Genomic DNA, 15,798 nt, shown 5'->3' on the forward strand with positions numbered 1-15,798 from the left:
TACAGTGACCAATGGGAACCACGACAGCCCCGATTCCCCTGAACTCCGCTTCACCTACTGTACACAATCTGCAATGAGAGTAGGACAGCAACCAACCACAACCAGGTTCGGAGTTGGATCAAAACTGCTCAGAGTGATCTACGTCAGTGAAACCTTTGGATAAAGATAACAATGTATTCTACTCGCAGTGTGCCAGCCTCTCAGTAATCAACGGCTTGCTGTGTCAACAGAAGGTTACAGTAAATTAAGTTTGTGACTTCTTCCTGACAAACATACCTTGCACGCAGGAACATTTGAAAAGGTCTAAGTAACACAAGCATAATGTAGTGGCAAGCAAGACATACATTATCCCACACCAGAGGACAATGGCTGGCAGCAGTAAATCATTCCAAACAAAGACACTTCTAAACAGGCATAGTAGTAACACAAAAGTATGTTCTGGTGTACTATTTAATAAATCTTAGTTTTAAAGAAAGCACAGCTAGATAGATAGATAGATAGATAGATAGATAGATAGATAGATAGATAGATAGATAGATAGATAGATAGATAGATAGATAGATAGATAGATAGATAGATAGATAGATAGATAGATAGATACTAGATAGATAGATAGATAGATAGATACCTTTATTGATCCCGGGGGGAAAGTGATGTTCTGTACCCCTGCTACACCAAGAATTCCTTCTCCTGTCTGTCCAGTGTACACTCTGCTGGGACAATGCAATATTTAGGCTAATTTTGCATTTTAAAAAATAGATTTTTCTATGATGTTCTTATAAAGAAGAACTATAAATGTAAAGCTGTACCTAAATTTGCATACACACAATCTGCAATATATCATCTAAATTTTTTTTTTATAAACACATGTTAATATTACATGTACTTGCTTACATTTACATTTACTTACAGAATCTCCACAAATTTGTTTAAACATGCAAATTCTACATGGAAAATGCAAAAATGGCCTAAGCAGAAAAATGTAGGCTACTATACAGGAACAATTTAATGAGATAAAATGTGAATTCACCAAAACACAAGTTGTATGGCCTATTCCCGCGGTTATTTCTGCTGGTTTATGTGCAACTTATCTCATTAAATATGCACGACCCAAAATGTCCCAAGCAGAAATGGATTATAAAATGTAAAGCCTAATTGTTTTGCCCATATACTGTACAAAGGTTTTGCCATATCTACAAGCACACAAGAGTTCCACACAGATCAGCGGTTTCCCCATGAGGTTCAAAACCGCTGTCTAGAGTATTTTATTGCGTTTCTTCCCATACCTATTTTAGCTGATTCATTCATTCTATATGAGTCTATGACAAATCACTTTCTATTCTGCATGTCACTCTCTATCAACCAGTGGTGGAAAAAGTACTAACATTTTTTACTTAAGTAAAAGAATCAATACTGCAAGGTATTTTGGAATTCAAAATTGACTTAAAGTAAAAGTAAAAGTACAAAAGTATTTGTATCAAAATGTACTTAAAGTAGGCTACTAAAAGTAGAAAGTACTCATTATGCAGAATGTTGTCCTGTTTCACACGTTTTCAAATGTATACAAATATTTTGAAAATAGCAGATCTACAAGCTCACAATGCATGCGTAGATCGGCTATTTTCAAATGGTGAAATATATATAGGGCTGATGTGGTTCTGTATGTTTTGTGATAATAGTCTAAATCTGCAACTAGTAACATTACATTTTCAAATAATAATAACGTTTTAAAATAATTATAGTGGAGTAAAAGTACAATAGCCTCTGATACAGTGGAGCAAAAGTATTGAAAATGGGAAATACTCTAGTAAAGTAAAAAGATTCCTCGAAAGTGTACTGTACACTGTGTACAGTACTTGAGTAAATGTATTTAGTTACTTTACACCACTGTCACTTTCTATTCTGCATGTCACTCTCTATCAACATGATGAAAATAGAAGTCTGGTAACAAACAACATATACAAATACAATAAGTAAACATTATTTATAGCACACCAGCCAGCGTTTTTGTAACCTGACCTAAGGTGAAAGATATTCCTTGCAGGTATTTTACATACAGAAAACCGATCACATCATCGCATAGACTGCGGAGTCATATTTCGGTGGTTCACCAGTTTCCGTGTAACACTGGAGAGGTCGAAGTAGAAGTGATGAATGGTGAAAAACAAGCAAGGTGTGTTTACTAACGCCCGGAAGAAGAAGAAGAGGGGATTCGCCGATAACAGCCGACAACGACTCTCCTCAACCTGGCTGGCCGTACATCAGCAACTCTTCATGTGAGTTTCAAATTAATCTGTCATCTCACTTGTTCAACTATAGTTGGATCAAGACTATCATGTATTTGATCGAGTCTGACTTTGACTTACTATCTACGATAGTCTTGGCTAGCAGTCCCCGGTGCGTCCTGCACTTTCACCAGTAAAGCCCGTATTTCTCCGTACATGTACAATAAAGATATATACGTGCTTACCCGGTTGCCCCAAATGTTAACTCGCGCTTCGGAGTCTTTGTGCAATGTCCGTGTTTTTCAATAGATATGTTTTTTAATCCCGTCTGTGGCCGAACGCCATTCCCCCCTCATTTACTTCCTGTTTACATTGAGTGTAATTCCGGCCTTCACCGGTTGCGCTCCGTCACCACCGCTCATTGAGGAATATACAGGGAACTTCCGACAGAATCCTACACAGACGGGATTAAAACACTTCTTTATTGAAGAATACGGACTAATACATTGCACAAAGCCTCCGAAGCGCTAGTCAACATTTTGGGCAACATTATTCATTAACTTATATATATTTCTTGTACATGTACGGAAAAGTACGGGCTTTACTGGTGAAAGTGCAGGACGCACAGAGTGGTGCTAGCCAACACTATCGTAGATACGAAAGTAAGTCAGACTCGATAAAATAAATCTATGATAGTGATTGATTGATTGATTGATTGATGTACTTTATTTAGTAAGACATGAGAACAACAGTACATGGAAGTACAAATTCACAATACAAGGTCTACTAAACTGGAAGACTCATAAAAGCACTGAGCTTGTTTCAAATGAGTTCCCCAAGGCTACGTTTTAGGATACATTCTGGTTGTTTTAGAACTCAAAAATCCATAGGAACCGACTGTCTTGTGACACGAGAACCGATGGTTGAAGCAACATTGGGACTCCTGTGGGTTGTTTGTTTTCATCATGTCACGTGTGTTTGTCAATACAATACTGGCATGAAAGCCTACACGCAAAGTTTTGTTGTTGTTGTTGTACCCCCTTACTTCCTCAAAAAAAGATAAAGAAAACCTAACTTCCTCGAGTTTAGGGGGGCTGTTGTTTGTTGGGGGCTTGTGTGACCAATCATGTTACAGTGTTGGTCTGACAGGTGTGACGTCATATATGTGACGTCATTTAAGAAATATATATATAATAATATATTAATTTATATATATAAATAGACGTTTGCCCGGGAGCCAATCTACAAGCTCACAACTCGTCGCTTCGCGCCGCGTTGTGAGCTTGTAGATCTGTTATTTTCACTATTTCGTAAACTTTTTAATTATTTATTTATGGAAATTATTTGTTTTATACTATTTATGAAATACTTTTGAAACATGTTGGAATTGTTTTTAATTGATGGAAAGTTGTGATTCTTTGTGATATCTTTTTAAATGTAGGAAACGGAAAAAAGGAGATATTTAGTTGCGACCCATAAAGATTGGTCCGCGACCCGAAGATGGGTCCCGACCCACCATTTGTGAAACAGTGATATAGTGTGTTGTTTCTCTTGTGACCCTAACTTGATTTAACAGCATCTGGTGGTCTCTGGCTGGCTGCTCAGTCGCTGTCCAGCATCATCATCTCCTCTCTCTCTCTCTCTCCCGTAATAACATCCTCTCTGAGTCTGTCCCAGGCCTCATTATTATTATTATTATTACACATAATGTCATTACAGAGGTGTGTTCTGGGTAACGGGGTAACAGCTTTTTCTTCAGGAGTCCTCCAGATGGGTCTGCTCTCCTCTGATCAGCAGCTCTGCTCTGGGATGCCCCTCCCGCTCAAATGACGAAAACGATACGCCTGGCTCGTTTCGCCGTGGCTTACGTGGCTTTATATGACAGAGTCTTGTGTCTGTGGCTTAGTTGAAAAGCAGAAACTGTTTGATCCTCCTGGGCACATCAAAGCAGGGAGAGGAGAGGGCTTTATATAGCATGGCTCTTCAACAGGGGGTCCGGGACCCCTAGGGGGTCCTCAGAGTTTCTACAGGGGGGCCACCAAATCTTTGTGTGATAGGAACTTTCTTTTGTACATTAACCACTTGAACTTTAGCATCCCTATCCCTATTCTGAGAGGAACATTAGGAGGTTTGGTGTAGGGGGAAAAAACAGCAGACAAAGTACAAGTTTTCTAATTATTGATGGTTTAAGTGGTAACTGTCTGAAAATTCATTAACATGAATCCAACACAACGCTACACAATGATAGAGCTGTCAAACAAGTCTATGAAGCTATCTATGAAATGTATGAACATTTTTGATCTACAACAGAATTGTATTCAATATGTAGTGGGGGGTCCCTCCATCTCTCTCACCTTGGACTGAAAAAGATTGAAGACCCCTGCTTTATAGAATTGTTTTCTCTCAACACAGTAATGTCTGGTTATTGTAGCTCAGGCCTTGCTTTAGTGATGCTGATCTAGAAGACACTGAAAGTTGTGATTGCTCTTGATGGTAGCTGTGGATAAGAGTGTCAGTTCATATGCAAATCATGAGGTAAGCTCTCGCCCGAGGATCAGATCAGAGACGGTACTGAATGTGGCATGTTTACTTTAGCTTACTTTTTAAAAACATGATGGCACGCATCAAACCACAACATACCCACACAGTACATTATACCACCCCACACAACACACCATGCATGCGCCCACCCACCCACCCACCCACCCGCACAACACACCATACAACACATCACACCATTCACCACACACAACACAACACACCATACCACACCATGCCACCACCTCACACAACATTGTACTACCCCACACAACATAACACACCATGACCATGTCACCATACCACCCCACACAACGCATTATACCACCCCACACAACACATTATACCACCCCACACAACATTACACAACACACCATACATACACCCTCACAACACACCATAGCACCCCACACAACAAAATGAGTTAGTAGTGTTTTATGTGCATCACATCATGACCCAAATGTGAGCTTGTAGATAGGCCATTCTTGTTACTTTTGTGCGGCACTTTTTACTTTTGTGCGGCACATGAAGGATAAAATAGGGCATTAATTGGTGAAAAAAAAAAAACATAAAAAGGTGAAATATGGAGATACAAGGTTTCTGCCCGACAGCAATGTTATCTTCCTAAATGGCTGTTTAGTTTGAAAAACTATTAATCATTGTTGGTTATTATACAGTAGGTAAGCCAAGTGATTTCTTATCTGTAACCCCAGTCAATCTGCGACAGGTTAGTTACCATGACAACCTGTAATCCTTGTTGTGCACACAGACAGGAACTAGGGCACATCATCATCACCACCATCATTGTCTTCTTCATCAGTAGCAGCAGGTCTTGTCCTCACAAATAAACTACTGTAGTTAGTTTTTTTTTAAGAATTGTCATTCGCTTCATCTTTATGTGTGTTAAGAGGAAGACAGAAGATATTAACCATTACATTATCAAAAAAAAACTAAGCTGTCACTCTGCTGTCAGTGATTTTTGGAGCATTTCTGCTTGATTGACCTACAGTATACATGTGTATTTAGATGTGTATTTAGAGTTACGTTTTTTAAAGTGTTGTCAAATTTATGGACCATACACTGATCTTCATAGTTTCATTATTTCTCTTAACTTGACGTACATTGACAATTTCATATTACATTTTCATTCATCAATATGTCAATTGTGAATTAATTACCCAGTCTATGGTCTGGTCTGACCCTTTGTAGTTAGCAAGTTACCTGGTCTGACACTACAAGGGAGCCCCCAGGGGTGACTGTCAGTACTGCGAGGTGAAAGAGACTGGATCCCAGTGGTGATTGTGAATTTTTTAATTGGCTGTCTAAAATAACAGCAAGGCTGAACTCAGGGGGAGCCCAGGGGACAGATCAGCACCAGCCACACGTGGATCACCGCTGTTTTGGTCTCACTGCGTCCGTGCAGGCGTGCAACCTCTGCTTTTACTGCAGTATGCTCCTCTCTCGCTTTCTCTGGTGTAGGCAGGTCGTTTATGTAAAGAGTGATGTGGGAGGGAGGCACGTTGCAGAGTGCAGCAGTAGAAATGTGAGGAGTGAGAGGCAGGTCAGGCGAGAAGGAAGCTACAAATGTTAATGCGCTTCAAAATCAGTTACTCGGCTGTATTGGACACGGAGGCCGTGACCCCCCTCTCCAGCGCTATCATGTAAGTTGTCAGTCATTGGTCAAGGTTAAGACCTCCACACACCCACGTGTACCTTCTCAGGTGATTCATGATCTTAAAATATAAAGGGTACACTGTAAAATCCTCAGTGTTAATTTTACTCTGACAGTTACAAATGTATAAATTATGAATTTCCCTTTTTGGGGATAAAATATATCATCATGATCTTCAAATGAACACTGAAGATTTTACTGCGTAGATCATTGGCCTTATTATTTATATAGAGGTTATCTAAAAGCAGAGTTTACAAAAGCATGATCTCAAGGAATAGTTAAATGATATTAACACATATAGACAGAGATATAGATACAGATATAGATACATAGAAGTCAAGTAGACTCCACACCTGCAATACATCTGAGTCACCTGTAGGTGGTGACTGGTGACATGCACACAGCAGCACTCTTCTCAACCAATCGCAGTGAAGTGTAGGAGGGGCAGAGAGAAAGAGAGGGAGAGTGGCTGAGATAAAAGTATGTGGAGAAGGGAGAGTGAGAGAGAGAGAGAGACAGATGACTGAGAGAAAAGAAAGGAAGACGGGAAGCAACAGGTAGAGAGAGACGGTGAGAGAGACAGAGGGAGAGAGATGAGTGCATGTCCATCTTCTCCCTAAAGCTTTGTTTTGATCAAGTCTCCTTTTTTGACACTTCCTGGATTGCTGGTGAGAGCAGCACGCCTTGGTGCTAGAGAGACAGAATGAGAATGTCATGGAGAGATAGATAGAAAGAGAGAGGGATAGAAAGAGAGCCAGCCACTGGGATAGAGATAAAGATAGAAGGTTAGAGAGGGAGCAGGCTGATGGGGAAAGAGCATGACAAAACAGAAGTCTTTTGGAAAGAGGTTGGGTTTTAAAGGAAAGGAAGGAAGGAAGGAACTAAGGAAGGAGAAGTTAGGAGAAGCTCACAAACTAACAGAGTCGGGAGGAGAATGGTTGGTTTTGTTTTGAAGGCTCTGCGGCTGCAGTACTGACTGAAGCAACCCCGCACAGCGGTACAGAAAACACGATCCGTTAAAGAGGAGGAGAAAGATTGAAGCCTAAAAGTTGTTATACTGTCTGTCCTCTCAACACCATCAGCCTCCTCCTATTCAGTCTGACTGGCAGGTTAAATAGTTAGGTTTAAGTTATTAATTCTAGGTTCAGGTCAGTAGGTTGGTAGCATTATTATTATTAGTGTTGTTGTTATTATTAACAACACTTATTATATTATGACCATTAACTAGGTAATGGTTTGTGGGATGTTGTTTTAGGTTAGTAGCAGTTGTAGTTGATAGAATGTCCTACAGCTGTTGACCACTGAGCAGGGCTAGGGTCAGAGGTCAGCAGTTTGGGTAAGGGTGCAGAGCAGAAGGAACATCGGTCATCATGGAGGACCAGCAGGCTGAAGAGGACCAGAGAGCAGGAACACCACCTCCTGCTCTTCCCCTGCCCAACAGCACCTCCTTACACGATGGAGAAGAGGAACCTTTCACTGACACTTCTGCTGTCTTCTCCTCCTCCTCCTCATCATCGTCCTCCTCGTCGTGCGCCGATGCCGCGCCGCCCTCGTCGGCCGAACCTCCTTCCCCCCACTGCGTCGTGCACACCAGCCGGACATTCGGCGGGCTCAAGATGTTCTGCAGGAGGTGAGCCCAAATGGCATTTTGTGTTCCACATCTAGCAGTAGACGATGTTCAGATCCCAGATCAGCAAAGGTATACGAAAGTAAAGAACCAGGAGGGAGACCAGAGATGAGAAGAGAGAGGGAGGAGAAGAGGGGGCAGACGGAGATGTTCTTTTTATTTCTCACTGCACTTTATATTTTATATACATTAGCATATTTGTATTCTGTTGCTAATAGATTTTTATTTTCATCTTTGGATTTATGTAAAGCACTTTGTAACTTTGTTTTAGATATTTTTGGGGTCTTTTTCTGCCTTTTATTGATAGTACCAGTGGATTAGAGACAATATGTGGTATCCGCCTGGACCGCTAGGCCAGCGGGCAAGTGCTTTATAAGTAAAGTTTATTATTTAGTATTATTTGTATTATTATAATAAAGAAGAGGAGTTGGAGACCAAAGGAGGAAAAGAGGAGGTACGAACAGGATAGTTCAAGAGTTCACTAGGAGAGTTCAAGAGTTGGACTAGGTCCAACAGATGTTGGTCATACTTGGAGGTCAGTCACAGTTCCTGAAACCCCTGGATACAATCTATAGTAGTGCAGTTTTATCCAACGTCAGACGTCATCGCATATGAACATCACAGTACTAAGTGCCTGGATTATGTCTAAATATGGACATGCCTGATGTCACAATACTGACATATCGGAGCTGACGGACATCTCCCAGTCCTGGGTGCTGAACACACTGCTCAACACCTCACAAAGCAATGATTTGTCGATAACCCTGCGAGAACTCGGCTGTACTGTATACTGTACTGTATTTACAACTCGGTCGGCTGTGCTGTATACTGCTGTACTGTATCTATATTTACAGATACCCAGTGCTGATGGGTAGGTACTGACGATCTTCAAGCTGATAACGTGTTGCAAAGTGACAAAGCTGATGGTGCGTCACATAGCTTGTGTATACAGTATGTAAAGCCCTCCTTGCAAAACTACTTTCTTTTTGTCTTCTCCAGGCCAACATGCAACAAAATTGTCGCCCCTGTCCGTGTGTGTCTGTTTGTGTACACCTAATCTCTCACACCGTTGGACCGTTTGGCGTCAAACTTTGTATGCACCCTCCCAGTAGGCCAAGGAAGACATTTCACCCCACTATACCACTGGGGGCACTATACCAGGACCCTTTAGCTTTTGGCCTATACTTCTTCTCTAATCTCATAGGGCGTACAATATTTTTTTTCTAAACAGTCATTTGCACCAAACTTGCACAGACAGCATCCCAAAGTGCACCAGGGAACTTCTGTAAGTCAGTGAAACCCCACCAGATAAACTACAAATTTCTCTTCTCAAACTGTTGTCTCTATTCTGCCTCTTTACATCAGGGATTCTCAGTGATTCTTTCTGAGTTACAGACCTGTAATCGTCCATTTGGTTCCTAACAATTAATAATAGTCTTGTGTGCACTTTTCCAGAAATTGGCATAAACATTTTCTGTTCTGGGTTTCCGATTCATTTGATTGACTCAGCAGCAGATTTGAACCGGAAACATATATGAAGGTGTTGTGTGTTTCCGGTACTAATCTGCTGTTGAGCCAAATGTTTATTCCACCTTCTGGAAATGGGAACTAGTACTACAGTTATATGCGCAGTCTATTTAGCTGGGGACACTCAGGAACCCCTTCAAGGACCCCTGGGGGTCCCCAGACCCCAGGTTGAGAACCAGTGCATTACGTGATCTTTCTAGGATCCCAGTAATCATGTTCACTGTATGTCTTGAGCCATGTACTCCTGTTGCTGATCTAGGAACTGAAGCTTACTCTATACTGTTGGACTTGTTGGAAATATTTGTGGATAAGAGAGTAACATAACTGATCAGAGTAATACACCTGGAGGTCTGCAAGCATGTCATCACATTTTTTCCACTAGTAAAAAAACAAAGGGTTGTCCCAGATGCCACAAAGGTTGTCTGTCAACATGGCACAATACATGGCTAAATTGTCTTGTCTCATGCTGGCATGTGTCACATTTGGACTAACATTCTAATTTCTGACTGATATCGCTTGATTATAATATGGTGTCATCTAGGAAATGAATGTTATTCTACTGCTTTGACTCAAGGGCTAGTCGCTCTGTATAAGAGTGTCAGAAAAAAATCTAAATGTAAAATATAAATATGAATGCAAGTGCATTTTGAAATTGAGGAGGAGGTTGTTAATCTCCCAGTGATCTCTTCCCCAGTACTCTAATTATAGCTGCTATTAATGGATTGGAATAGAAATTAATTACAAGCGGTCATTTTTAGGGCCTGGTGGGAGCACTGTCCCTCTAGAGTGCAGAGAATTATATCTCCCTCCTCTCACAGGAGGGGAGTCGAGTCCAAGTCAATGAGGAGGGCACATTTTATATTTTAGTCGTTTATCTGACACACTTATGCACAGAGACCTGCGTCGACTGAGCAGGCTGGCGTTCAGTGTCTAGCTCAAGGACATCAGGACGAATGGCTCTGTTGGGGTACAGACGGTGAATTTGCTGTTAACAGGACGATGAGTTTAATCTGTGCCAGCGAGTGGCTCCAGAGATGAAGCTTTCAGCACAAGACTGCTTAGGAAGTTCTGGTGTGATTTTTCAACCGTCATATTGGAGTATTATCTGGCCCTATGGCTCTGACCCTTGTAACACATACTTTTGTCATGATTGTCGTGATCTTGGAATTTAAGTTTTTTTTTGACAAATCTTTTTTCCCTTTCCTTTTTCTCCCAATTTAGTCACCAATTCCTGATTCTCTGTGTATTCTAGTCTGTTCAGTGACTGTAGGAGTCACTGCTAACTCCTACAGTTGGTGCTAGAAAGAGCACAGATAACCACGTGTCCCCTTCGATACACGTGATGTCAAGGCCGCTTCTTTTCACCTGACAGCGAGAAGTTTCCCCGGGAGGATGTAACACATGCAGAGGTACATGCTATTCTCCTCAGTTCCACACCCCACTGTACAGGCGCCTTGACCAACCTGTAGGAGTTGCTAGTGCAGCGTCAAAGATTGCCCTCCCCGCACGGCTTCCAACCCGCACCGTGAACAGGCCGATTCGTGTTCATTAGAGTGCGTGCGCCAAAATGTTTACTGCTGCTATACTACAAAAAGCCTGTTTAGGCAGAAGATAAATTATGCTTTTTAGCGTTGTGCAATAAATCAGACTTCAGTACTCTCTTGAAACCATCAATAGTTGCACTTTCTCTAAGTGTCTGCATAAGAGCTTTAACTAGATGACTTATTTAAATGTGACGTATTGAGTCTCAGGATCAGTGCAGCCAGCTGCCAGCTGTGTCTAACTTGATTAGGGCAGCTGGCAGGATGTATGGCTGCTCTGTGATTATTTCTGTTATCATTATTACTGTCGTACATAAATAATGCAGCCTCTGGAACCTGTCAATCACATGTGACCCTTCCTACACCTACCTTCAGCTGAGACACTATACAATACAAGCCACAGTAGAATCAACAGTATGGATTAAAGTTCTCAGTCGCCATGACCTATTTCAGTCATTTGGATTCCATAGAAATCAGAATGTCTGCTATGAAGCATGTCACACACCGAAATACAAGCTTACAATGTGTCAAAGTGACGCATTGTAAGCTTGTAGATAGCCTATTTTCGGTAATTAGTTATTTTAAAATTATTTGTAGTATTTGAAGTGGTCAATCTAGCAATAGAATGCATGTTCAATCTTCCAGAAAACCCTAATGATCTGGGATATTTTATAATATCTGCAATTTCTTCAGCTGGTATGGCTGTAAAACACCATCATTTTACATATTGTGCTAATTGTTTATGAAACACAGCACTAGTGTGTGGGGCTCCTTTCACGTTGTTTCATAAATCACAGATAAGGAATTTGCCTAACAACATGTTTCAGTCATGAGATTTTATTTAGCTTTAATCCAGGAGTATTAGATTATGAATAAACTACAATATAATCTGACATTCAGCAGCTAAATTCCACCAGTAACTACAGTATATGTTTTGTCCTCATCTTGTTTTTCTTTTGGAAAAACTTGCTTTTCTGCCACAGGAATATTGTCTGCCCTCTACAGTATGTCTCTGACCTATGTCTTGTACCCCTTGTGGTGGTTGACGATAAACATCAACATCAGTTCCAGGTGTTAAGAGTGGGTTGTATTCATACTTTGTTTAATTATTTTGTAGTTTTAGTTCTAGTTATTTTTTGTATTTGTTATATTGTTGATTAATATGAAGCGAGGACAGCTTAAGTCAATTGGAAAAGTATATAGTACACCATAAATGATAGATCAAATTAAACTTATGATTACAACTAACAAGAGTAATTTCACTGTGGCCAAAGTTACATTAATTCTTGCGCTGACACGAAGCCACATAGCACCAGTGCAAGGTGCATTTCAGTATCTTCCTCCGACGCACGTGCCTTGCGCCCGGTTTGTCTAGATACCAAATGATCGTAGCCATGGCGCAAAATTTCTCCATTAAAATGTATCTCTGGAATCATATGATAAACATGAGTCATACAGAGTTTTGACCTTTCATACCAAGTGTAGATTAGTTTATTATACTATTATATAGTATAATATTATATTCTATATAAATGTATTATCATAATAATTATGGTGTTACAGACGTGATGTCATCTTATATCTCCAAATACCAGGTTTAATGGCCTTGGGTTAATGTTTGTGGTTTAAGGGTTAGGGTTCAGGGGTTAGAGCTCATGTTGGTGTTCGCAGTGTTTGATGTCTGTGACCGGCCACTGAATGAGCTGCTGTAATCTGATAATACCACGTGTGTGTGTGTGTGTGTGTGTGTGTGTGTGTGTGTGTGTGTGTGTGTGTGTGTGTGTGTGTGTGTGTGTGTGTGTGTGTGTGTGTGTGTGTGTGTGTGTGTGTGTGTGTGTGTGTGTGTGTGTGTGGGGTATTGTAGTTGATCACGTTTTCTCCCATGCCAGCTCAGCCATCTACAACCCAGTATGTAGTATGTGCATGCTGCTGTTATTAGTGCTTTGTAGTGTGTAGTCTTGTTAAAATTGCATTGATGTGGACGATGCTGCGGTGCTGATTTTGGTTGTAAATAGCACAGTAAGTTGGTAGTAAGGTTGGTGTTCAGCAGCTGGTTCAATTCTGGAATTGGTTCAGACAGAGGAGACACATTATTCAGATTAGATAATTTCCGAGTCTAACAAATAAAATTGAATACATTTCTGTTGAAATGGTAATGAATAAGTGCACAGTAAAACTCTTAAAAAAAAAGAGAAAACTTTGCTCTGTCTGACAATTTACCTGAAAGATTCAGAATATGGGATTCGGATAAAATTGCCTCGCAGACGGACGGTGAGACCACTTTCAACAAGATTTTCAAGCCGATACCTGGCCTGAACATCTAGTTCTATAGAGCTTTGTGTGTCTGTTTGTTGATGTTGTCAAAATTGGCCAAAAACTACATTTATTCCTTATAAATAAACACATAGGTTCGAACCATTCAAACTAATCGAATTTCGAACCTATTTTTAAAATATTGTATGCTTAAACCGTAATTTAAAGACCTCAGACGTTTCTCTCTCTCTGTGGCGTGGTTGGTGCTGTGAAACATGCTTTTTTTAGCAGTTTCTCAAGTACTTTTATTTGTATTTTCTGGAAAGGGAAGAAGAATGAAGAAAGAAGAGTAGGGTGGGGGAAGAAAATACTAATCTAAATATAGCTTAACAGGTTTGTACTGGAATTCCGTCATTTTGGGGTCAAGGCCTCTTGGCCTTTGGTGTTGCTCATGGGATTCATGTGCATTCACAGATGAGAGGTTTTATTGTATTTTATCCACCAGTTATTTTCATTGAAGATGAATTGTGATTGAAGAAGCAGTAATGACTGATGAATGATGACTAGTTGATTTGACATGATTTAGCCTAAAATATAGTATTTGTTCATTATTAACCCATTTTGGGCGGGAACCCCTTTTGTATCTATACCTTTCAGGACTGTTGCTATGTACAGTATATAGCAACATACATTTGCTATATACTGTACAGTATATAGCAACATACGTGTATTTTTGAATAAATATTTGAAGTTTTTCAGAAAACTTAGGTCAGGATTTAGAAGCCGTTTTTAGAATCGGCCTCAGGTCTAAATGGGTTAATAATAGAAGATTAAGGTGAACTTCATCATTAATTTGGTCAGCCGAATACACATTCATGTTATCCAACAAGTTTTTATTCATTTTTCATAATGTATTTCTCTCACACACACCTCGGGCCCTATGAATATTGCCGCAAAGATGTTGGAAGTCAATTGGACGTGTTGGACCCATGCTGCAACTTTTTCTCTGCGTGTCGGGCCGCTTTTGGTAGATACAAATCGCATAATAGTTTCTCAAAACGGAACTACTGGACATAAACGTATGTAGCTCGCTCCAGCTTGAACATAATGTCACTCTCGTGGACTTGTGACACCCACGTACAGCAGGTAGGCTACAGTCAAAATTCCTGTCTGTTACAGTTGTTTAATTTAAGCTGGTAACTTTAAACAAACAGCCCCTCTCTCTCTCTTCCCTCTTCCATCAAAAGCATCAGCGTCATTCAAATCAGCCTCGAAATCAAACCTACTACTGGTTAGTATATGCGCAGCGATGTTTCACTTGATGTTGTCCAATAATTTGGAATCTCCCACAGACAACTGGTGCCTAAAAGCCGTATTGACAGAAGATAGCACTGAGGAGAAACAGTTAAATCAGCTTGGGCAGTGCAGGCAGGGCATCAAGGACGCTGTGGCTGTGGGGCATCTATCTTTTCAAGGGGCACACGGCCAAACAGAGGGGTAACGAGGGCCGTGGTCGCCGTGAAATTCCTGGTAACAATAGATCATAGCCCTTTGTGCAAAAACTAGAGGTTCGGTCGGCTAGGCGGCCCTCACACCTACATAGCAAGGCCGATAAAGCCGATATGTCTGAGTCATAGTGTCGGGGGGCTTTGTCAGAGTACTACCCATTGTATTGGACCCGTCTGTCTTGTGTCCCTTTTGTGCCCATACTGTATATGTACTGGAGATCTTATCTGTTTGTCTACCCGTGTTCCTTTTATTCCCATATATGGAGATCCCTGATGTCATTAGTATATGCCCATACCCTGTATATTGGCATACCCATATATGGGCTGGATCGGCGGTTCTGGACAACTGAATATCCATATATGGCATATGGACATATCGGTCGGATTGGCAGTTCTGGACAACCGCATATCTGAACAATTCTGCGGCGGGCACCACACTCCCTCAAGTCCTTGCCGATGCGTGAGCCGAGTATGAAGTCGGTCGTTCCTATACATGCACATGACCATATATGTGCATAGTGGTCGGATCTGTGGCTCTGGACAACCGGATCTCCATATATGCCTATATATGGGCATATCTGGTTTGTTTATGGTTATGTCTGAGTCATAGTGACATGCCTATATATGGGTGTATCGGGTTTGTTTAAAGTTATGTCTGAGTCAGAGTGACGTGGCCGTGGTCCTGCCTAAAAATGACGTATGGGATTTGTTTATTGTTATGTCTGAGTCAGAGAGACATGGCCGTGGTCTGCCGTCCGGCCAGTCCTCCCTTCGGCCAATTTTAATATAATAGGATAGTCTCACATGCAGGCAGGTAAGGTATTTTTTTATTTTGATGCAATTAAAGTGATGTTTTGTGATTATGCATTATTGAGCACACTCAGTGCGAAACTTATAGGTTCAAATT

At 40.9% G+C, this 15,798-nt stretch overlaps 1 protein-coding gene across 2 annotated transcripts in view; it reads left to right on the forward strand.

The window, feature by feature from the left end:
* Window positions 1–2,147: 2,147 nt before the first annotated feature.
* The window catches only part of dgkzb (diacylglycerol kinase, zeta b), a gene marked incomplete at its 5' end in the record, with an annotated part of 50,112 nt that continues 36,461 nt past the window's right edge, over window positions 2,148–15,798 (forward strand). The window contains one exon of one of the 2 annotated variants that reach the window (XM_084061087.1): window positions 2,148–2,276. In XM_084061087.1, the coding sequence (XP_083917213.1) occupies window positions 2,155–2,276 (122 nt within the window). Of the gene's footprint in view, window positions 2,277–7,881; window positions 8,066–15,798 lie in introns of those variants that run through there. The other variant, XM_084061088.1, reaches the window with a different exon arrangement.

Source organism: Gymnoscopelus microlampas (genome assembly GCF_963454915.1).
Source record: "Gymnoscopelus microlampas genome assembly, chromosome: 6".
Taxonomy (NCBI): Eukaryota; Metazoa; Chordata; class Actinopteri; order Myctophiformes; family Myctophidae; genus Gymnoscopelus; species Gymnoscopelus microlampas.